Source organism: Pocillopora damicornis, chromosome 11 (genome assembly GCF_964200805.1).
Source record: "Pocillopora damicornis chromosome 11, jaPocDami1.2, whole genome shotgun sequence".
Classification (NCBI taxonomy): Eukaryota; Metazoa; Cnidaria; class Anthozoa; order Scleractinia; family Pocilloporidae; genus Pocillopora; species Pocillopora damicornis.
In genome coordinates this window covers 5,993,675-6,017,056 of record NC_142680.1, presented here as the reverse complement: position 1 = coordinate 6,017,056, position 23,382 = coordinate 5,993,675, and the positions used below count along the sequence as shown (strand labels likewise).

Genomic DNA, 23,382 nt, shown 5'->3' with positions numbered 1-23,382 from the left:
CCTTATCAATTTAAAGTTTTTTATCCGGTCCTGGGGTCAAAAAGGAATTTTAATTAAAACCGCACTATGAGGCAAGTTCAATGTAAGCTGGGAAAACTGACCCCACAGACTGAACTATTGTACTAAAAAGTATTAGGTAAGGTGAACTTTTTGCTAAAAGAAAGTGATAGTTTTTGTTGCGATGAAAATAACCATTTTAAAAAGGTGGATCTGAGTTTTACAGGTTAGTCAATTGCAGGGAAAAAGGAATCTTGACTCAGTCAAGAAGTACGTGAGTAACATTTTACTAAATGTTTTAGCAGATATTTGTCGGCTGTTTCACTGCTCGGCTCTCTTGGCAGTAGGAATTTAAGTTCTCAAGTCTGCTTGAATGTAAGAGGGATTTTATGAAAACTTCTGATCCTCTCTCGATTTCACCAAATCGGCAACAGGCAAACGTCGTTTTAGAGATGAAGGTCTGCAAAGAAACTGCAAAAAAAATACCAAATTATAGATCCAAACGCAAAATAAAGTATTGTCAATACTGACTCAGTTTTTTAAAACTAAAACTAAAATGACAACTTGTTTTTTTTAAAACATTTTTCATTTTGAACAAGTGTTGTTGCGATATGGTTTGGACCCCACACAAACACCTTATTAAGGTAATTACAAAGACAACTGCAAGTAAAATATTTCCAAAAAAAATTACATAAAATAGGAGAGCACAAGGTAGTTTAATGTCCTGGCTACTTCCAAAATTTTCTCAATGATTTCCCTACATTTCTCTGTCATAAATTAAGAGAATTGAACGCACGGTTTGAAAATTGAATTTAAAAAATTCTTTAAAGAATAGCACTGCATATTCAAACCACCACATATTAAAACCACTTACTCTGGAGCTTAATTGTCTTATGGATTCTTAAACAAGAAAACACTTCTTTACGGATAGGTTTGTCTTTCCTTCGGTACAGTACTTGGTGGATAATGAGTGTGTTGAAAATATGAGAAGTTACATATTGACTGCACGGTCACTAGTTGATGTTTAAGAATTGACTTCTGCACTGACCGTGATTCACTCTTTCTTTCGTTTCTTTTTCTCAGAAATCATCCTTTGATAGGCATCTTCTCTTACGAGTGGGAGATATGAAGGAACGAACAAACAACTTAACATTTCCTACTAATTTTAGCACTTTCACTGAGACCAATAACTGCCTAGTTGAATTTGATGGAAGTAATTCAATGGAAAATCTTCCTGTGTCTATGTTACATAACGTTGTCAACATTCTATCAATCCCCGTTGCAACAATGGCGAACTTTTTCGTTCTGTGGGCCATAAAAGAGAGACCTTCCTTGCACACACCATCTTCAGTGTTCCTGTTTATACTAGCGCTATCTGATTTTGCAATCGGTGTCTTCGTTCAACCGTTGGTTGTCATTCGATCCTTTGGTGCGGCATCCCATAATTATCACTTGTCCTGCATATCCAACGTCTTAATTTTCGCCGTGGGTACCGCCCTTGCTTCCATGTCCTTCGCGTGCATAACTGAAATAAGTTTCGATCGATACCTGGCACTAGTACTACATCTACGATACAATTCAATCATCACTGTCAGACGTGTGATCAAGTACAAAATCATAGCATCTGTTGCAATCTTTCCAATATCAATATACTTCTGGTTCTCGAAGGAGGAGTGGTTCAAGAGGACAGTTCTTACGGTTGCGATCACACTGGCCGCCATCTGCGTCACACTAATTCCTATCTCGTATTACAAAATTTTCATGATATTGCGACGGCACAAAAGGCAGATACGGAACCAAAATAACGTAGCTACATGCACACAAGGATTTACCGACACTGACATTTCTAAGTACAGAAAATCTGTACTTGCAATTCTATACGTTCTTGGAGCAGTCGCCGTAAGTTATATTCCATTAGGAGTATGTACTTGGATGCAAATAGGGTTTCAGGCGAAGATAAACCAGTTGGTGACTAGTTCTGCGGGACTATTGGTTTTATTAAACTCCTCGATTAATCCTCTTGTCTACTGCTGGAGGATGACAGAAATTCGAAGGTTTGTTGTCATGAAATTACGTAGCATATTAGGCGTTGATCGTGGAAGACAAGTCCGATCAGTTGGAATGATAACACGTTAACTCTTTACACCCTAACATCAGTATACATATTCTCCAAACTGTTCTCTATAAATTTCCAAAGAGGCTGACAAGGAGAATTTGTTTCACAATCAAGAGCAGCTCTAGTTGGTGATCATCTCCTATATTCTCATGACTTTGGCGTTTGATTGAAGGGTGATATTGTAAGGAGAAATTAGATACTAGTCACTCTTGGGGGCTAAAGGTTAAAGGATTACACAGAAGCTTCCCCCCCATTCGGGGCAGAAGCAACCGTTTATGTCCCTGTCGGCAATAAATACTAACAGAATACTCTGCCTATCTCTAAGCATTCCTTAACCATTAAGTAACACATGATCAACAGCAACGGTCGCTTAAAGTGAAATAATTATCTATCTTTGAAACTTTTAAACTTTTCTCTACGCTTCCAGAGGGTCCCTCGAGTTTCGAGCAAACAAGGTAACCCGCGTTATATCTAGACACCATAACCTACGTAGATGCGTTATAAAAAAATTTTGAACGAGGAGAAGGCAGGCGACTATACGAGCGTCTTGGTGGAACTTGGGAGAATACAAGAATATTTTGCTAATATACATAATTTATACTTGACCACAGGATACCCATATACTATACCAGTAATAAAAAGGAGTACTATGGTACACAGCCAATCACAGAGGATTAAGCATTACGTAGCATAAATGAACCAGTCGGATAGCTGGTATATAATCCTCTTCTCTGATTGGCTGTGTACCATAGTGCCCTCTTGTATTATCCATACGCTTTCTGTATTATTATGTCCAAAATGATTCTGATTTCCTTTTACACGTAAGTTAATCAAATAAAAGCGTACGAAAGAAAACCAACAACGACACATACTGGCCAAACAAATAATCAAAAAAGTTATACACCCCTTAATCTAAAGACGATTGTGAACGACTGATTAGCAATTATGTGACCTTACATAAATTAAAATGTATCGAACCTGAATGGTAAGAAAAAAAAAGCACGTTTCCCTCGGGAGCCGACATAAAGTAAATTATGTTCGGCGATAAAAAGTCTCTCCCTACAAGGAAACGTTAATAGTAGAAGAAATGAAAAGTTCTCAACAAACGTCAATATTTGTGAAGCGTTAATATTTCTACCCCTTGAAGTAAAACTGAGACCGAAAAAAATTTCTCCAATGGATCTTTCCTCTTCCCATGTACTCCACGCGAACAATTAATTGTATTTTTAAAATCAATTTTTTTTTCAATCTTAAAGCTGATTTAATCTTTTATACGCAGTAGCCCTAAGTTTTTACCTCGTGGCTACAATAGTTTTTCAAATTTTACGAATTTTACGCCATAAAATTTTTAAGAAAATATATTCAACAAAGAAATTACAATAATCGCCTTGAGACTGATACAATCAGCATAGAGACACTTTTACTCCCACGATGAGATGAGCACTTCTCCCTTCTGGTTTCGAGCCATCCCTTGGAAAACTAGTCAAGAGAATCTGTTTCTATATCAAGATCACAGACTTACACCCTTGAGGTGATAGGCATGTCTTTTCTCATTGGCTGCGCGCTGTGTATGAATTGATATTGTAAGGAGAATTGGCATGTTACATATCGGGAAACAAAGGTTAAAGATATCTCAAGCTAAGATGAATGAAACGTTTGCAAAAACTTAGGAGCACGTGAATAGCTATCCTCAAAGGATTTGCTTATTTAAAAGGCCAGTATGAGTCAGTCCTTTAGGACCGCTAGCGATCGAATTATTCATTATTAAGGTGAAACGACTAACGATGTTTTGCTGGATTGAACGCTAAGAAAGTCGGAGGCACTGTGATCTTGGCTTCGGGATGATTCGGTTCTTCACGGGAACTTTTCAGTTCACCTCGTGTGGTGCTGTCCGCTCTCTTGCAGCATTCGTTTCTCGTTGCGCATTTCGGTCATAGTCGTTCAAGTCTCAGTTCCTGTAGGCTAAAATCTATTATTTGCGTGTAAGATTCGGGAAATTTAAGTAATAGAGCCGCTCTCTCGCGTAGAGTGTTTGGTTGTTGTGAAGCCACCGACACTTATCAAATTTCGCTTAAGTTAGTCGGTTTTTTTCGTGGAGTGTTCGGTTCGTTTTTGAAAGATTCGTTTGTTGTCGTGAAGCAATCGGTTCGTTTTTTCGGTTCCTTTCGCGCGGTTTCAACACCACGTTAGTTACTCTTCCCACGGGCTGACATCTGTGTCGATCGCCATGCAGTTGTAAGCAGCGTATCGAATCTTTTCTTCAGCTACTTTTGCACTGAAAGCAGAACGATGAGAGTAAAAGATTTATACGTAGTCTCAAACAAGTATGAGATTAGTGGAGGGATTCCTTTACACGCAGAAATACTTTAAGGAAAGGGTGAATCGGGTTTCTTTTTATCAACAAAACCTGAGCTACAGCTATATCGCTTCCCAAGGCGAGATTTAAGATTGCTCGCAGTTCTTCCTCTCAAAGGTTTGGGACTTTGGGACCAAGGTTTTTGGGCATAGTTCTTTCCCACGTTTCGTTTGCTAAGTGGAATATCTTTTCAGTCAAGCAGTCCCCCTAATCATAACAGCTTAAGCCTGGTAGCACTGATTAAGTTCAATGCAGAAAAACAAACCTTGTATATTCTGGTAGAAAAAGGGTGCTTGAACAAGTGGCAGCTTCAGGCAATGAGTCAGCTTGCACAGAACTGAGATTCAATGAGAGAGAAGCCATCAGTGAGGAAAAACGAATGGTGAAGACAATTTTGCGAAGTGCTTTATTTACGAATTATCAGCTCGTGTTTTGTCACTTTACAGCCTAACGATCGCAATAGTTGAGATAGTGCCAGGGGTGTTATGACCTCAACCTCTTTGAGTTAGGTTGGATAGTCTTTCATGTTTGTAGGCCACTAAACCTGAAGCTAATTCAGTTTTCTAAACCAGAAAGCGATTAGCAAAAGTATTTCTCCACCTGAAGAAGATCAATACAAGTCCAAAGCAAGTTATCACACAGTGTTAAGTCGGGTTTCCCGGAAAGTTCATTGATATGGCCCAGAACACCACACAATGTTGCCTTGTAAATGCTCAACTTCCGGCTGTGAAGGGTTGGGTATTCTGTGAGCCAAAGCAAAAAACCGGAAGAAAGTTTCAAACACAGTTAAGGTCACTTCTCACCTTCTCCCAGGACAGATGTACAAAGGCGCTGGAAGTCGTCTCCGTCCCGTGACAAAACGTAGAAATCGACTGCGATCATCTGAACAACACAAAAGCAAGTACACAGTACTTTAGCCTCTGTAGCATGAAGCGACCAAGAGTGTTGTCATACCTTCCACTCCACCTCCCCTCCCGGGATGAAATGATAGATCATCCAAGGACACACCCTAAAATTTCGTCAGGTTTGCCCAACAATTCACTGGTACCCATTTCTACTCCCGGATGGAAAGAAGCGCCGTGGGAGGAGAGAACACTATTCAAGTACACAACACGACATGAACTTTGGAAACGGAATTCGAGCTTGATGGCTAACGTTTCTTACGACAAACTTGCTAATTATGCCAGGAATGTATAAGATATGAAATGTTGTTGTTCATCGAAGTTTTGTCGATAAATGAATGTTCAGTCGTTTGTCTCAAAATGTAAAGTCAAGCTATCAATAGGCCATTTTACAGTGGTTTACTTAGATGCCACGCCTTTGTTTTGGAGTGAGACTGAAGTTGACCATGTTGTGATAGAGATTTAGTTAGCACGATCACAGTATCTAGTTGGCATGATAACAAAGTAATTTACATTTGAAAAGCAGCAAAGTTTGTATCATAACAAGGTCACCCTAAGCCTCACTCCAGTTCAAAGGCTTAGCAACTAAACAAGCAACTGTAAAATGGACTATTGTGTTGATACATAAGATTCTTTTAAGACATTACGATAAAATTAAGATACTGTATAGGATTTACCCAAAAGGGGGCGTTTGCGCGATCTGTGTAACACAACCTACCGTTTGTGAAATTCTCCAACGCTTTCCACAAAAACTTCACGCGCCTGTCATTCTCGGTGATATCTTCGTAGTGCACTGTTATAACATAGAGAGGAGAGAGGCAATGAGCGACAGCGTTCCTACTGACGCTTCACTAACTTGCATACGACACTTAGAGATGAAACGCAATGACTGAGGATACACGTGCCACTAAGTCAGAAAGCGTTTGACATTCACGTAAACTCAATTTTAGAGTGCGCTTCATACAACCACAAGAACGAATTCAGAGTTGCGCATGCGCTCTGTGAAGGGTGTAAGCGTCAGGCATGCCAGGTGACATGACCGCACTGGCGGTTACGTGACTATACTTGGGGGTTACGCGACTACACCTGAGGGCTAAAAGCTACACGATAAGCTTTCATCCAATTGGAACATAGGTCTTCAGAAAGGGTGGATGTAAACCAGTCATTACCTATCTTTCAGTAACACTTACTACACTTTTTTAATGCCTCAACTGCCAAATCAGGATCGCCACACACTCTTCTCTCCAGTTCCTGCCAAGTAAGAAGGTCGAGAACAGCCTGGGAAAGAACTTTTAGAAGACCCCTTCTGATCGCTTCAATCTGTAGACAAAATAAAGAGAAATATAGCAAAGACTATGTGGAATAACTAAGAGCATCATGAGTGCGCGTTGCTGTCGCGTATTTCGCCGAGTTGATTGCTATTTTTTTTTTATGAAAACGTATAACAGCTAGTTTGTTTCTCAACTTTTTTCATAATTTGACATCTGAGCTTTTAATTGACAAATTGGACTCCCGCTTTGCGGTCTTCTATATTTGTCAATCACCGAATGATTGCACACCGAATCGGACTCCACTCAGTCCTATTACCATTATTTATCAGCCTTGACCTTTTGACCCCTAAGAAAGACTAGCATCTGTTTCTCCTTACAACATCACCCCTGAATCACACATTAAAGTCACCAATTAAAGAAGCTCTGATTGTTAAAAATTCTCCTTATCATCAACTTAGGAAACGTATAGAGAACAGTATGGAGAATATGCATACTGATGTTAGGGTGTAGAGGGTTAAGTCTAAGAGGCTAAATTTAGGAACTAAAAATTGTTAACGTCGTTATGCAAAGTTTTACCTGCTGTTTCCCTTCGCCCATCCGGCAATTTCGCACCAGCTGAATGTACTCAGTTCTTTGTTCATAATCTACGAATTTATCAGCTCCTCCAGGGACAAGGTTTATTAACGTGTTATCGCTTAACACCTGTTATGGAGGGAGAGGGGGGTTAGTGAAAAACTTAAGGGGGAGGGGTAACTGAAGGGATGACCAAAGGTTGAGAATAAAGACGGATTTGATAACTCAGTGATGTCGGATATGGCTCGTTTTTCGCAGTGTTACGGTGGGCGAGGAAGGGAAACGATTCACACCGAGCGGCGAGGTATTGGCACTTAAAACCAAAAACGCCTGTGACAAACAAAGGACTTCATTGCTTCGGCCACGCCTTTTTTTTGGTCTATAAGTAATAAGGGACAGACTATGTGCTCGTAAATCCCCCCCCCCCCCCCCAAGAGATCCGCCACGCTATTGTTGGGACATACTGACATCTCATCACAATAAAACGTCATCTGCAATCTGCCCAAACGCTTTGCAATACGGGAATATTTCGAAGCTCAAAAAACAAACTTACCGTTGTGTACGTTAACACTCCACCAAACTTCGTATCAAACGATTCCTTATCCATTGTTTCGAGAGATTCGAGCAACTTGACCTGAGTTGAGAAAAGAAACAAAAGTACTGATTTAAACAAAGGCCTTCCTGGGAGATATTTGTTTGACTGCATGCACATTCTCGTTGATATGACAAGTTTTTAGATGACAAAAGGAAAACACAACTTAGACATAGCCTAGTCTAGAGCACTGTTTCTAAAACTACAGTACCATTAAAGTTTGAATTTGGAGGAATACACATATCTACTTACTTCAAATTTGTTTATTGGGGCAAATATTATTTTCCAGTTTCGCCCGGATAAGTTGTTGATCAATCATTTGTGTGTGCGTTGGGCTAAGGGGCGGGGAGGGGGGGGGGGGGGATGCGGGACACGCAGTGTGCGTGTATCGCGCGTGCATTGCGTGGAAATTGCATTTGCGTGTGAGTTGGAGGTGGGGAAGGGGATAGGATAGAGGTTCCAGGTGAAAGGCTCTTTCTAAAAGAGATTAATAACGGAATAAAAATATCTGCAAAGAAATAACAGTTTCGCGCTGAGTACATCAATTTCGTTAGCCACACATTTTTTGGTCCACAGCTCTTGGCTTTCAAAAGACCACTTTGACGTGTTAACGCATAACAATGTACATCTCGTAAATGAAGACCTAACCAATTACCTGGGCAGAATCAACTGTCATGAAATCTCGCGACCAAGTCACCTTTTCACCGACGAGTTGCCGCCAAACGAAAGACGGAAGTGAAAGAACCTTGAGGGAAGAAATGAAGAATATGTGTTAATGAACGATGTGTAACAAGAACCCTGACTAAAGCCTTGACTAGTTTGTCAGTTGCACAGATACCGAAGGAAAAATCAGTCATTGTGGTTAAATTGAGTTTGGTTTTAAGATACTCGCTCTTAACCATCAAAGTAGCCATTGTTTCATACCAAGTGTTCTCTGTTACTTCTAAGGCATGCTCCCATTAACATCCCAATCCACTCGTACTTTCCGAACTGCTTACATGAAGGGTTAGGCACGTAGGCATCTCTGTTGACATTTGAAGAATCGTGTAACTGAAAAAAAAACGTGACTAAAAGTGAGTTATGAGCAAGATTCAGGGGAACATCGAAGAAACCTGCGTGTCCTAATGTTTTGTTTGTTGTTGTGTTTTACTTTGTTTATTTTTCTTCGATGTGTTGTAATTATCTCGTAATAAGTCTCTCTGACTTTAAATTTCAAGTCTAAGGATAACAACCCAAGGGTTTGACCGATCACAAAACAGCTTTTCAATAGCATTATCAAAAGCTATTATATAATATGCAGCACAGGGTGGTTATAACTCTGACATTCAGCAATGGAACCCCAGTACCGTCTACTGCAACTTAGTTCTATCGGTGAATGAATTACTGGTGCGCGATCATTAAAAACTACCATATGATAAACACCAAGCTGTTAAGTTCATGGCTAACATGGTCAAAGGCCAGTGGTACAGTTTAAAATACCTGATAAGGCATTTTAACATTAAGTCCCACACGTTGATGATATACTACAATAGAATCGCGTAAATTCAAGCTGTTCAACAGCGTTCAGTAAACGCATCACCAAAATGTTTGTCGTATAGTGGTGGTTTTCATAATTGGTAGAGGTCATGTCGAGACATTTAAGTCAATAGCTACGCTGAAAGAAATCTACTTTCAACTTGAAGGAGAGTTCCAAATATTCCTTCGATAAGATAGGAAACCACATAAGAGACAATAAGAAATCAAGAAGGAACAAGATGGCTTACTATGTAGAAAATTGATTATAAAATGGCGACTAGATATCAGATCGGTCAGATAGGAAAAGACCAAACAGAAATTGATAAACCGCGAAGGCCGTGAGAGTACCTGATTTGGACTGCGAATGAAGAAAGGGACAGGTATTGGAGCATCAACTGAGCTTGGACAAAGTTCTTCAGCCAAGTCTGCAAGGGAGTCTCGAAAACCACCACCTGAAGGAACAAATGTATGTCGTGTACTTCAATACACAAAAATTAACAACTTAGCAAGGCATATATTGAAACAAGGTTTACAAATCTACATTTCACAATTTGTGGAAATATTTCCAAACTAGCAACGAGGATTACTCTTCTTTGTTTTCTACTTTAGAGGAACGATAGAAACAATGACAAAAAAAGTAGAAGTCATATGATGATACGTTTGATTTCCGGAAATTGCCTTGAACGGTTGATTTTCAACAGCTGGAGAATAACTACAAGGCTATCAGCAAATTGATGGAGTTCTCACTCTCTTTTACTAGGGGAGTAATACCAACCTTGATCAATAATTCCTTCCGAAAGGAATTTGCATTCCCACCACTGATCATACCTGGCTGACCACCTGAAGAAAAATCAGTGAACACTTCAATAAAAAATGACAATCACTTAGAAAGCAACACAGGTCTAAATACTGAGCATGGTTTCCAGTTAACAGTGTTCTTTTTTTTTTTATCATGAATTGCATGTCTTAAACAGAATGGACTAAAGCGCCCGCTAGATACAATATTTACATATCTTAAGAGACATAATGGCATAAGAAGCTTTAACCCTATACACACTAACATCAGATGCATATTCTCCATACTGCTCTTCATACATTTCCTAAGGTACTGACAAGGAGAATTTGTTTATCAATCAAAAGCTTCTTCCGTTGGTGATCATTTCCTTTATTCTAATGACCTTTACGTGTGATTCAGGGGTGACATTCTAAGGAGAAATTTGATGCTGGTCACCCTTAGGGTTTTAAGAGTTAATGAAGGTTCGTTCCATTGCAACTTCGCCCCCAACCACCTTTGCGAGTTCGCACCCAGAAGAAAAACAAGTTAGCCCTCGACTCGATGCCAGAACATATTCCTTTTAACTCTGTCGAAATCAGCTGTTAGTGGGTGAACTTGAAATGAGGCAAAATTTTAAGATACCGATAGTTATGGAAAAACAGATCAACAAGGAAAGCTCTTGTCATTGTCACCTGTAATCCATTTTTACTCCGCACTTTTCCTGCTTGAGTCCCTCATACAACTAAACGATAAATATTTTCCGTTACGAACGCGACACAAAAAACATTCGTACATAATTAAAGGGAAAAAAAAAAGGTAAAGTCTGCTTTCCAGCCCGTTGGCTCCTACCATTGGAACTTATCTTGGTTCCTATAGAGCAATTTTCAATTGGGTGTCGAAAGTAAGAGTTTTCTTTAATTTTCATCACTTTGAAGAAACTGTACGATACGTTAACTATTCTTAATTTGATTGACATTTATAAGTGATTTCGTTTATTTATACATAACCAAACAAACATGTATGCAGCACGTGTTTTATCGCCCAACAGATGGCACTGTTCCACGTGTTTACAACGGGACATTTAGGGTGTGTTTCCTTCGAATAAGCCGAGAGCTGTGAGTGGGAGTTAACCGAAGGGTTGTAGTAAAATCGTTTAATCTAGTGAATAAACCGTGACTTAATATGAAAGTGTGGTACAGCTTTTTCACGTTTTCGACAACTTGTCTGTTTGATATTGTATCAATAGAGCGCTTTTCGATTGGGTGTGGTAAAACCAAAACCAAAGTAATCGCGACATGTACAGCCAATCAGAAGAAAGGAAAATACCCGTAAGAGGCAAAGGAGAACTCAGTTAAAGTAAAAGAAACCAGTGGTGATTGACTTTATAGTGGTACAAGTTTTCGGCAACAATCAGAGAGCAAGGTAAAGCAAAGCCAAAAAGATTGCGGTCGACACTGAAACTGGAAATTGCTCTACTGTAAGGAGAAATTCTGCCTTGGTCACTCATGAGGGTTAATGGGATAACCAGGGAGGGGGGGGGGGAAGTTTCTAGAGAAACTGTGGTGCTGCGTCGGTGGAAGAGTAAAACAGGGTAGTTTAGTATTATAAACTGAGTTGATAACGTGTATTGGCCATCGTAAAGAGTTACAAAGCTGACGTTTCGAGCGTTAACCCTCCATCAGAGCGAATGATGGGATAATACGATAACAGTTTGCAGGCACTGCAAGAGAGATGTGTCTTGCTAAGGAACACAACATCATGGGAGAGTGAAGAAACTGCTCACTTGGTTGAGTATGGAGTGTTTGGCATCTGGATCTTGTGTTGGATCCGCTCTGTGTTCAGCTGCTGATCGTCTATTGATAAATAACTTTGGCATATGCGCAGGTGAGCTGTTGAATAAGCACAGTGAATAATAGTTTGGGTTTTAAAAAGATGCCTGCATTCGAAATAACTACAGTAGCACTCAAAAGTAAGTTGAGAGTCCCTCAAAACTCGATCCTCGATCCTTGAGGCTCGAGTCGAGTTTCCAGACGTTTGAACCGAGTTTGGAGACACTCGAAACGGAAACAAAGATATTGTTAAAAAGCGATTTAGGAGTACTTTTTGAAAAACGGACAATAATAGTAACAATTATTGAAAATCTAACGTACGTTTATGCAAAATGCAATACAGCTAGAAGTAGATATCATAAGATTAAATACTATGTAAACGATATTAAACGAAAAGGTTTGACATGAATGCTGTTTGTTCAGATCTATGCTAGTCTTGAAACGCGATAAAAATCATGTACAATGTCTCACCTTGACTGTGATTCTCTAATGACTTTTTCGATTAACAAGGTTCTGTGCTTCGATAGAGGAAGAAGCTGGCGTATGGCCTAAACGAAAACAAGAGAAAAATTTAAACATTTACCTCTTTCGCTCTTTCACTTATTATTTTTTTTTCCCACTTTTAAAAAAGCAGCTCGGGTAAGTTTCGCTACTTTTGTTTCTGTCTGTGTTTCATGTTGCTTTCATTATTATTATTAACACTGTAAATAGTAAGTACATGAGGGTCCAATACAAATTATAAGACCCCCCCCCCCCAACCCCCGGAAAACCCACGGAGATTTGAACGCTGTTCGTGCCTGAGGATGGAGAAGTTGAATCTCGTCTGGTTGGGGTGGGAAATATGAACCGGAAGTGTCAAGTCTTCTCCAGCGGAAAGCAAGTGTTACAACTTTTGATTTGGTAAATAGTTGACTTTCGCGAGCAAATAGCTCAAAAGAAAAGGTCTACAATGTCTAGGTTTTCAGGTTTGGTCAAAGTGTAGAGTCATGGTCGCTCATTTTGCCTATTACAAAAATATTAAGTGGGGCATTTAAACATAATTATTGCGCAGGGGGGGGGGAGGGAGAAGAGTAGGATTTTGAACGCTCCAATCTTCAAAAGTTCACTTAGGGGAAGGGGGTCGCCCGGGGAGGAAGTGGGTCGCCGCCTGAGGGGAGGGGTCCCCGAGAGAGGGGGGGGGGGAGTTGAGGCTTCGAATTGATCGACGCAAAAAGAGAGTTTTAGCATACCTCCAAATCTTTAAATGACCCAGCAGAATAATTCCAGGAAGGAAGAAGGTAATGCAGTACACTGTCTAGAAGCTCAATGAATCTTATTTAACCATGTAGAAAAAAAAAAAACCTTTCAGTAAAATTAATGATGACATTGAAATTACGCTAGGTTAGGTTAAGTGTTTAACTTAAGCCCAGGGAGCCCAATTCTACGAAGCTTATTCCAGTTTACAGTACCTTGCACAGGGATCCCAGTTCAATTTTTCAAAAAGTCAACGAAATCAGTTCGACTTAATCTGTACTTATTTTGAGTTTACACCGTATATGTATTTGGGAGATACGGAACGGTTTGTTTGCACATTCGACAAAGGATCGATAAATTTTTCCTCCTTTTTATTTCCCCTTTTTTTTCAAATCTGTTGATCGTCAACTGATGAATTTCGTCGAAATTTTAGCCGCCAATTGGCTAATTTTGTCAAAATTTTAGTCGCCAAAGATATTTTTCACGCGCTATGACCACCAAAACGGTCGCAACTTGGAGCACTGTAGCATAGCTTGCGAGCAATTCTTCTTAATTAGCGCTTCGGCACGAGCAGGAAAGTATAAGACCTTGGTTTACGCGAGCCTGCGAGAGGTCTACAAGGGGTCTGGCACTAGTCATCATTACTAGTGCCAGACCCCGGAAAACCATTCCCTGACTCGTCTAAATTCTTCCCGCGGACGGAGAAACGTACGTCCTGCAGCGCTAATAATGATGGCCTCCTTGCATGCTAGCCTTTCCATGATACATCTACATCGTGGGAGTATTGATACTCCATGTGAAAGCATGCATGAAAGGTCATCACCACCATCTAGTTTATTGTTTTCTGGAACCAACACACTGTGAGAGTAAAATGCATCTGCCAAGAATACCAAACAACTACACCAAAAGCTTTGTCCAAACCTCTCTGAACAGTTTCTAAACCATAAGAGCAACATGTCTTTCTTGTTGAGCATTTCTTTCTTTGACTACTACAACTGACCACTTGATCCAAAGATAAGCATGCAAACCACCACACAAAAAAATGCATGGTCCTAAATTGTGTCAAAGGAGCAATCATTTTTTCAAGTTGGCCTCTTGTGGCATCAAATTTTCTAATGATGAAACAAGTTGACCTTGTTTCTGATCACTTGTTATTCAGAAGAGCTCAAGTGCAAACCGTTCAAACAAAATTTGCGAACTCAAGAAATCAAACAAGCACACCTCACTTTGCACTGCGATCATGAGTGTTGGAAAACACAATCATTCAAGTCGCATTTCAACCTAGTGCTTACACTCTAGACCAATGTTTACCTGAGCAAGGCTTGTGCTCTTCTGTAAAGCAGAGCAGGATCTACGGCATCTAGTTTAGGAAACCTGCGAGAGCGTTATAATCAACAGATTAACCATTTCACTGCCAAGATCTTAAAATCGATCCTATGCACTTGATCTCTTAATTCTCTCATAATTTCAGCTCTAAGTATTGGGCGTAAAATCAATCAATATTCTTTAGAAGATAATCTTCTTCCTTCTCATCATCTTTCCACTTGAAATGTACTGATATTGTGATGAGAAGTTATTAATTGGTCATTTATTCAGAGTTTCTATACGAGCCAGTTACCAGTGGTCTACCAATGTATTTAAGACCCCTTACTGCTGTCTACAAGCAAGCTCTCGTATTTGAATTTCACCTTATAGCCCCTTTTCTAAACAAAGCCACCTAAGACAACACTGGTGGCAGCTTGCGGAAAAAATTTATTGGAACCCCTGCTATTGGAATAAAAAGGGTTCACCTTTTAACTCCCAGGATCTCATTAGTACTTCTCCTTACTGTCTGCCATCTAGTTCTTGTGATGTTAGTTTGGAGAATTTGGTATTGGATCAACTAATAATCCCCTTAAATTAATACTTTTTTTTATTCTCATCACTCCTCTACTTGAGGAGAAATTCTGTCTTGGTCACTCATGGGAGTTAAAGGGTTAAAACATACCAAGGAGTGGGCATTGTGATCTAAGTACCACCCCAATGATGTGTACCTCTTTCCCAATCATTTTTATGAGGAAAAATTCACTTGAAAAAAAAAAATTGCTGATATGATTGCACGCATTACATACCTGATAAGTTCTGTGGGTGTAAACAAATCTTGGTTCAGTCCTGGCTCCTTTTCACTCTCTGATATTAATTTGATACCATGGATACGAGTGTCAATACCCTCATCTAGCAAAAAAATACTTTGATACTTAATTATCATAAAGTATAATTAAACATGAAGAAAAATTTAGAGAAAAAGAGCTTTCATTAAGTCATATATAGTGAAGGTTTTACATCTGGGCCCAGTTCTTCAGGGCAGAAAATACTGTCCAACTGTTAAATCACTATCTAGTGGTGAACTGGCTTTCATTTCAAAGATCTAATAGGTAATTTTCCTAACTGTCTGCCATCATACAACTCTAACCCATTAGTTCTGAGAATTTGGAATTTGATCAACATGAAATGCCCTAATTGATCATTTTTCCTAACTCTCATCACTGTCTGCTTGATATTGTATTAATATTGTAAGGAGAAATTCTTTCATGATCACAGATGGGAGTTAAAATTTAAGTGTTAACAAAACATACATCAGTGGTGAGGATAATAGTATTCTCTGTTTTCAATATTAATGAGTTTACGGGGAGAACTTTTAACCAAAATAGTGCAACTCTGAAGACTCCACTTATGATTTCTTTTCAGAAGCTTTTTTACCAAAATTTGAGTTGCCAAACTCAGGGTGCAGCTCTCAGGGTGCAGTTTATCTGCGAGTGCTAATGGTAATTAGTAATTGATGAGACTGTATACACGGTATCCGCGGGTTTCGCCCATAACGAATTTCGCCCAAGAAGCGTTTCGCCCATAACGAGAATGGTTTCGCCCAGGCATAAATTCGATTCGCCCAGACTGACAGTCAGTGATTATCCAGGCTAAGGGCCTCTTTAGACATATGCTTTCTGTTCATACAATGTTCATACACGACTTTCGTAATGGCCAAGTAAACTTCAGTTTTCTTTTCAAATTCTATTGACAAGTGAAAAGGTGAGATTTTTTTGGCCAGAGTAAACAACGGTTCTTTTCAAGTTCTATTGACTAGTGGAAAGGTGAGATTTTTTTTGCAAGAGTGAAAATCTATTGATAAGCGAACAGGTGAGATATTTTTGCAAGAGTAAGCTTTTCAAATTCTATTGATAAGGTTTGATTGAGATTGTTTGTGCAAGACGGTAATTTCCTTTAAGTTAAAGCTTTCGTACCGCACGCTTCGTCGGAGTAGTAAAGCTATTCCACGCGCGCGCACTCATGAACTTGACTAGTTTCTATCTCTTTTCCAATTATATGTTGCCGTTACCTGTGTCAGAAATACAATCTTTAACTCTCGATTCCTTTGTTTTAGTATTCACGAAACCGTATTCACATGTATTCATAAGCTGGCGTGCGGAACTTATCTTCCGTGTACAAAAGATTTGCAACGATGATATGTTCCACGCGCAAGTGTTTTCAAAAGCGTTTAATTTAATTCTCGAGAAGAAAAGTGATGCAAAAAAATCATAGCAATGCTTTTACGACAAACGGACGTCTCTGCAGTATTTCGTGCGCGAATTACCTTAACAATCCCCGCTCCACAGTGAAAGCTATAATTGACTTGTTCGTTTCAACAGTAACTTGTTCGTTTCAAAATTTCATGATCTCAGGTCAAGTCACTTTTCTTCATTCTGTGCATACAAACGTTTATAAGGTTGACGTTTTCCGAGTGAGAGTGTAGAAGTTTTACTTATGGGCGAAACCTTTATTGTTCTGGGCGAAACCATTCTCGTTCTGGGCGAAACGATATGTGCGAAACTCGTTATGGGCGAAACCCGCTATAACCGTATACACAATACCTTTGCATTCTTTAATTGCAATCTGAATGATACTGAAGTATTGTGTCATGCCTTTCAAAATACACACATCCCCTGTATGGCTTCTACAAGAAAAGAAAAAACCATTTTAATTAAAGACATAATTTTATATCAACCAAGTACATTTTCATGTCTAAGGTAATGATTATCATTAGGATTTTTTTACCCTTTGACCCCTAAGAGTGATTAGCATCTAACTTCTCCTTACAATAATAATCATCCCTGAATCATACTTTAAAGAAAGGAGAATAAAGAAAATGGTCACCAACTAAAGAAGCTCTTGATTGTTAAACAAATTCTCCTTGTCAGCACCTTATGAAATGTATAGAGAACAGTATGGAGAATATGCCTCTTTGCCGTTAGGGAGGTTGTAAAGGGTAAAGTAACCACAGATGTATGGTGGAGAATACGGAATAGAATAGAATATGGATATTGAGATTCTGGGACTCCAAGAAAGGGTCAAAATAGCAATGTGAGTTAATTCTGCACTTGAAAAATGGCCCATCGAGCCAGATTTGATCCTGGTTTCCTTAGCATAAAGCACCTAGAAGTATTACTATTCCACCCTGGATGGGATGCTAGTTCACAGCAAGATTACCCCCCCCCCCCCCCCAGCATTTCATCAGGCTTTCCTGATAATCTGCAGCTACCCATTTGTACTCCTAGGCCCAGTTGTTGGAAGTCCAATTAGTGCTAAACCAGCATTAAATTTTAATCCTAGTTTCTTCATTCCTTTGTTCAAAAGCCTTTTTCAGGTAATTTTTTCTTTCCTTTTTAGGGCATCCAATCATCAAATCATAGACAAAACGAATGGAACAGAGTTTTCTATTAAGGCTTTGAAATCTGAAATCAGATTTCACACTAACCCTGGCTTAACCTAATGCCAGCTTTGAATCACCTATTCCTGGGTGGACAGAGGCACTGAAAGGAAAGTATCTGCCCAAAAACACAACACACCAACCTGGGGAGGTCTTGAACCCAGACCTCTTGGCCCAAAGCCCAGTTTATTATCATTAAGCCACACAGATAGCAAAATAACTTTAACGACAATATTTTCATGACTTACGTATCAATAAAGACTTCATTGAGTTGTTTGAGGTTGGCAGAATCTCCACCCATGACTATAATATGATGTGGCATGTAGTTATCATCTTTGGCATCTACAGTGACAGAAAGTTGCCTAAAAAAAAAAAAAGACACACACAGAGGCGTCAATTTGTTTGTTCATTTGCTTTATCTATAATTATAGATAAAGTGTTATAGATTGTTACAGTATTACAGATTGTTTTGTTGCAAATCAAATTTAACTTACACCTTGCTTAAAAAGGTGAAAATTTTGATAAGTGCCAGCTTCAAATAAATGCCCACCTCAAATAATTACTGACTCCCAAGTTCCAAAATTTTAATAAAAACCCAGGGTACTTAATCTAACATACAAGAAAATGTGTCAGAAACACTGTGCACGTACCAAAAATGTTTACCAAATGAGGGTAAATTTTACCCAGACAGACCAATCAGAGCACTTTGTTTCCTCAGGTAAAGTTTACCTGACTAGAGTAAACTTGACCGCTACAGTGTAGCAATTCACAAAATAGAGCACTCACATGGGCTGAGCTGGTGTAGAATAATTACACCCTTTCAATTGTGCCTTCTTAGAATCAAATTTCAAGATTTGTAGGTGTAATCAGGTGCAAAACTGATCAGGCATACTCCCATAGTTGTACCAAGGAAACCCTACAGCTGCCTTTATGACTAGTACACTAACCTAATGATAGTTCCTGCTCTCATTGAGAGCTTAATCCAATGTTTACCCTGTCTGCCATCTGTTTCCCAGAAGGTATCTGGATCACCATCTGTCAATGCATCTTTTGAGTCCTCCTCCTGGAATGAAATTACTACTTTATCTTCATTTTGCATCATAAGTCTTGACTAAATACATGAACCTGGGGCATGGATAGGATTTCTAAAAAAGGCTAAGTTATAGCTATGAATTTACTTTGACCCTTTCACTCCAAGATCTCATGAACAATTATCCTTACAGTCTGCCTTACAATTCTTATGATGTCAGTCTGGAGAATTTGGTATTAGATCAACTAATATTTCCCTGATTAACATTTTATTATTTTTTTTCATGACAGTGGTCTGCTTAATATTGTACTGACATAGTAAGGAGAAATTTTGTCTTGATCACTCAAAGAAATAAAGGGATAACGAATGACAAAAGTTTTTTCACAAGTAATTTCAATTTAGAAATCAAATATTTTTATCACTTTATCACATTTATTATGTTACCACTCAAAAGTAACACAACCCTCTCCACATGAAAACTCTATCCTTGATGCTCGAAACTATCGAGAATCAAAGCTCAAGTATCAAGAATCAAGAATCAAGAATCCAGAAGTTTGAAGAACAATTCAATTCTAGCAAGAAAAACAATAGCCAAAGACAAAGCCCTTAATAATGCTGCATGCAATTAAATGATGCAGATTGATGCAAAATCATCCATAAACATGCCCCTAAAATGAATGCTGTACCTAAGCAGGTGATTGCAGCATTTAGTGGAAGATTGTGAGACAAAAAATTACAAGTATGGTATAACTCAATCCTTTACACCTTAATATTAACATTCATGTTCTCCACACAGTTATCTCTACATATTCCACAGTAATGACAAGGAGAATTTGTGTAAAAATCAGAAGCTCCTTAAATTAGTGATCATTTTATTTCACTCATGACTGTTACATTTGATTCAGGGGTGATACTCTAAGGAGAAATTAAAAAGCCAGTTCCTCTTAGGAATCTACTAATGCTTTCATATAATTGTTGTCAAAGATCCAGGAAATATGATTTTAAGAGAAATACCTTCCTAAAGTAAAGAGCTTCCATACTTAGATAAATGCCTTGGGGAAACACTAAAAATTAAATTGAAGTGGCAGCATTTTATTAAATAAATTTAGAATACTACATCTTCATTAAATTAAATATAGAATAAGCTGAATTACAAATGCATTTAGATTAGTTCTTACTAATGATCTCAAGAGTAATCAGCATCTAATTTCTCCTCACAGTAATGCTGCTGAGTAATTAACTAAGATCATGAGAAAAAAGGAAATGATCGCCAATCTAACAAGCTGTGATTGTCTCACAAATTCTCCTCGTCAGAACCAAAGGAAATGTAAAGAGAAGAGTATAGAGAATAATTATTAACAACATTTTTTTTTTTATCATATAATACAAAATGATTCCATATTGCTGTGCACCTGTACAATTATAATATATCACAGAAAATGTCAAAATGTAGTAAAAACATCAATGATACAACTTTTTTGTTCTTATTACATTTTGATGTCATCTGTGACCTATTACTTGACATGTGCATGGCAACATGGAATCTAACTGTTAACTCTTTAACTTCCAAAATCTGATTTTAAATTCTCCCCTCTAGCTGCAACACATTTCTTTTTAAATTGGTTGCGAGAATTTGGTGTTCAATTATGGTAATATCATTTAGCTGGTTAGTTTCAGTATTCTCATTACCTGTGTGCTGAATAATGAATGGATATTAATGGGAGAAGTTACATGTTAATCACTTCTGGAAGCTAAAGGGTTCAATAGATGTAAACTCACAGAGGAAACTTGCACTGACTCCACATATCTGCTGATATTTCCAAGTGATGCTTCATGTTTATTTATATGATCAGCCATAAACTTGGCCAGCTCCTCATCTGCATCTAAATTCCACTTTGGTGGAGGAGCACTCAGCTGTTGCATAGCTTCTTTGTCAGCATACTTTTCAATAGAGGGTGGGTCAGATATCCTGAGTGAGTAACACATCTCTACTGCCTCTTGCCAACTGAAGGGTAAAGAAAAAAGGAAACTTACTTGGTTTATCTCTAATTATTTCTGTCACTATTACAGTAATTGGTTCTAATACAGGGATAACATTTGATTATGTGGTCTGATTGTCTGAGTGACAGTTGTTCTGAGCAGTGGTGACTGACTTTTTTGACAACCTCAGTGGAATTCATCAGTAGAGTTAAATGAGGAGTTGAGTGTCATAAGTGACCTCACCCAAATGATCAGAATACTTGATCAGATTTCAATATGACTATATTTTAACTACATCAATTTGAATTCATTCATGGAAACAAATTATTACTACCCTGAGGAGGTGTGCATTAGCCCCTCCCCCTCTATAAAGCCAACATTTCAGTTAACTCACACATGCCCTTTAGACAGGAGGAAGTATTTCAAAAACTGAAAACCAAAATATTAGAAATTGAGATGGGAGTAGAATAATAAATCCCTCATTCCATGGTTTAACTTATAATATGAGTGCACATTTTGCTCATTGCTTGTATTTTTCCCTGCCCTCACATGGTTCAGAAAAATACCAAGCAACTTGCAAAGTATATACACGTGCATATTACATGTCCAACCATCGAAATAAGGAGATCTAAAGTTTGCTTAGCACCTCACTTAGTTTCTATAATGCATTAAAATAAAACATTGCAGCATCATAGCCACCTTAAATTAAGTATACAAATACACTATTGATATGTGACATTACAAACCTTTTGATGGTTCTAGATCCTTTAGATGGTGAACTGCCATCTACAGCTTTGACGTAAGGTGTTCCTACACCATGTTTACTGTCATAAGGTGCTGCAAGAATCCACCCCTCTTTTGCTGGTTTACCAGAACAGTACCTCTGTAAAGTTTTCTGCCAATAAATGCATGTAAATAATTGATAAGTAGTGGTATGATAGTATAGTACTGACAGTGTAACCAGACAGCACTAGGCTGAGTTGTTAGGATAACCCAGCTTTGATGTGGAATATGATTTCAGATCTGAAAGCTTTAAAATAAGGTCCAGTTACATTCTTTTTGTGGATGAGATCAATCCAAAAAATGAACAATATTCAAATTTAGTCGGAAGGAAATACACAACAGGTGATTCTTGCTTAATTAGATAATGCCACTGTCATGAATTTCCTTGAATAGTTCAGTCCTATTCTGTCATCTCGGTGAGATAATTCTTGTAAAGAAATTAGTTTCATTAACTCTCAATTTCCTTCACTTTCATCAAACTACATTGCGCTGAGCAAAGTTATCATACGATAGACAAGTACAATTGTTTGAAATATGGTACAAACGCCGTGTACATGATATTTAAGCATGTTAGGGTAAAATTTCCGCACAGCCCCATACTATGGTAAAACAAATCTGTTTTCCCAATGGCAATGTATTGTTTTTGTCATTGTTTTTTCTATCCGAGAACTGAATGCATAATGTAGTAAGGGGCTGTGCGGAGATTTTACCCATGTTAGTGGGAAACTTCAAAAGTATCGAAACTGCAGTCGGCTTATTTTTTATGCCTTTCTGCTGGAAATAATAGCTCTAACTGACAAAATAGGACAACAGATTAATTTAAGAAATTGAAACAAGCACAATTTGTTTTTTAATCAATGCAGTTGAATACATCACGATCAGAAACTCGTTGTCAGTTGATACCGTAAATCTACGCATAAGCCGGCAATACCTGAGAAAGCTTTATCCAGGAGCCACTACTATTAAAGACTTCACTTCCTGATGCAAACAGTTGAAGATTAGACACAGCTGGCAGCTCTCCAACACACTGAGCATCACTTTTTGGTTTCTTGTGTATCGTTATAACTCTTTGGTTCCTATTATCTTCCCTTGCGTACTCAATTTCCGCAGGAACAAAACACAGTGCCGAAGGCAAACTTTTCCCTTGTTCTATGTGTTTTATGCTCTCCAAAAGGCATCTTATTCGAGCCAGGCGACGTCTCGCTGGTTCATTCTTCATTCTGTAAAGTCAGTTTGCCAGTTTATGCTATTCATTCCAATAACAAAATTGGGAAACGGAAAGGTGATTAGGTAACCAGGCAAAAAACACAACTGAAGACCTCTGTGGACTGGATACAGCATCAAACCACAGGACACCCAGACAGCTGCAGACATCCCAGGTTGTGCCTTCGTTGACGTTTTGTCATCTTGCTCAAGAAATCATTTTTGTTTTGTTTTGTTTTGTTTTTTTCGATAAAAAACAAGAATTCTATGGTAATGATTAAGGGTTATGTTGCTTGCACCAATCCGGTCGATGCATTTGGGTATGTATCTCACACCAATCAAACACAGCATTAGGGTATGCTTACATCATATTTGCACCAATTAGAGCGTTAGAGTATCGTCCCTCATGCCAATCATGTCATGAGATTAGGGTACTGCAATATGTTGCGATGGAATCAAACCAACATACCAGTTTATTAACACACA

The 23,382-nt window shown here is 38.5% G+C and overlaps 1 protein-coding gene across 1 annotated transcript; it reads right to left on the bottom strand.

Moving 5' to 3' along the window:
- Positions 1-1,978: 1,978 nt before the first annotated feature.
- On the bottom strand, positions 1,979-23,006 carry LOC113683724 (E3 ubiquitin-protein ligase HECTD3). Its single transcript, XM_027200993.2, has 23 exons — positions 22,625-23,006; positions 21,657-21,805; positions 20,710-20,935; positions 18,848-18,963; positions 18,149-18,262; positions 17,065-17,147; positions 15,271-15,373; positions 14,471-14,533; positions 13,156-13,237; positions 12,398-12,474; positions 11,881-11,986; positions 10,790-10,839; positions 10,098-10,162; positions 9,671-9,774; positions 8,732-8,857; positions 8,463-8,552; positions 7,769-7,849; positions 7,219-7,344; positions 6,562-6,691; positions 6,090-6,164; positions 5,273-5,351; positions 4,735-4,806; positions 1,979-4,388 (listed from the first exon to the last, which is right to left on the bottom strand). The coding sequence occupies exons 1-23, from the start codon at positions 22,910-22,912 to the stop codon at positions 4,304-4,306; spliced, it is 2,490 nt and encodes an 829-aa protein (XP_027056794.1). The 5' UTR covers positions 22,913-23,006; the 3' UTR covers positions 1,979-4,303.
- Positions 23,007-23,382: the final 376 nt, after the last annotated feature.

Bases quoted from the DNA above. Each gene is read 5' to 3' on its own strand.
- LOC113683724 (XM_027200993.2), bottom strand. From the start codon at position 22,912: ATGAAGAATGAACCAGCGAGACGTCGCCTGGCTCGAATAAGATGCCTT. The intron at 10,840-11,880 runs GTGAGCAGTTTC...TTTATCGTTTAG, and splicing joins AACACTCCATACTCAACCAA to TTGTATGAGGGACTCAAGCA. The intron at 5,352-6,089 runs GTAGGTTGTGTT...TGTGTTGTTCAG, and splicing joins GTTGGAGAATTTCACAAACG to ATGATCGCAGTCGATTTCTA.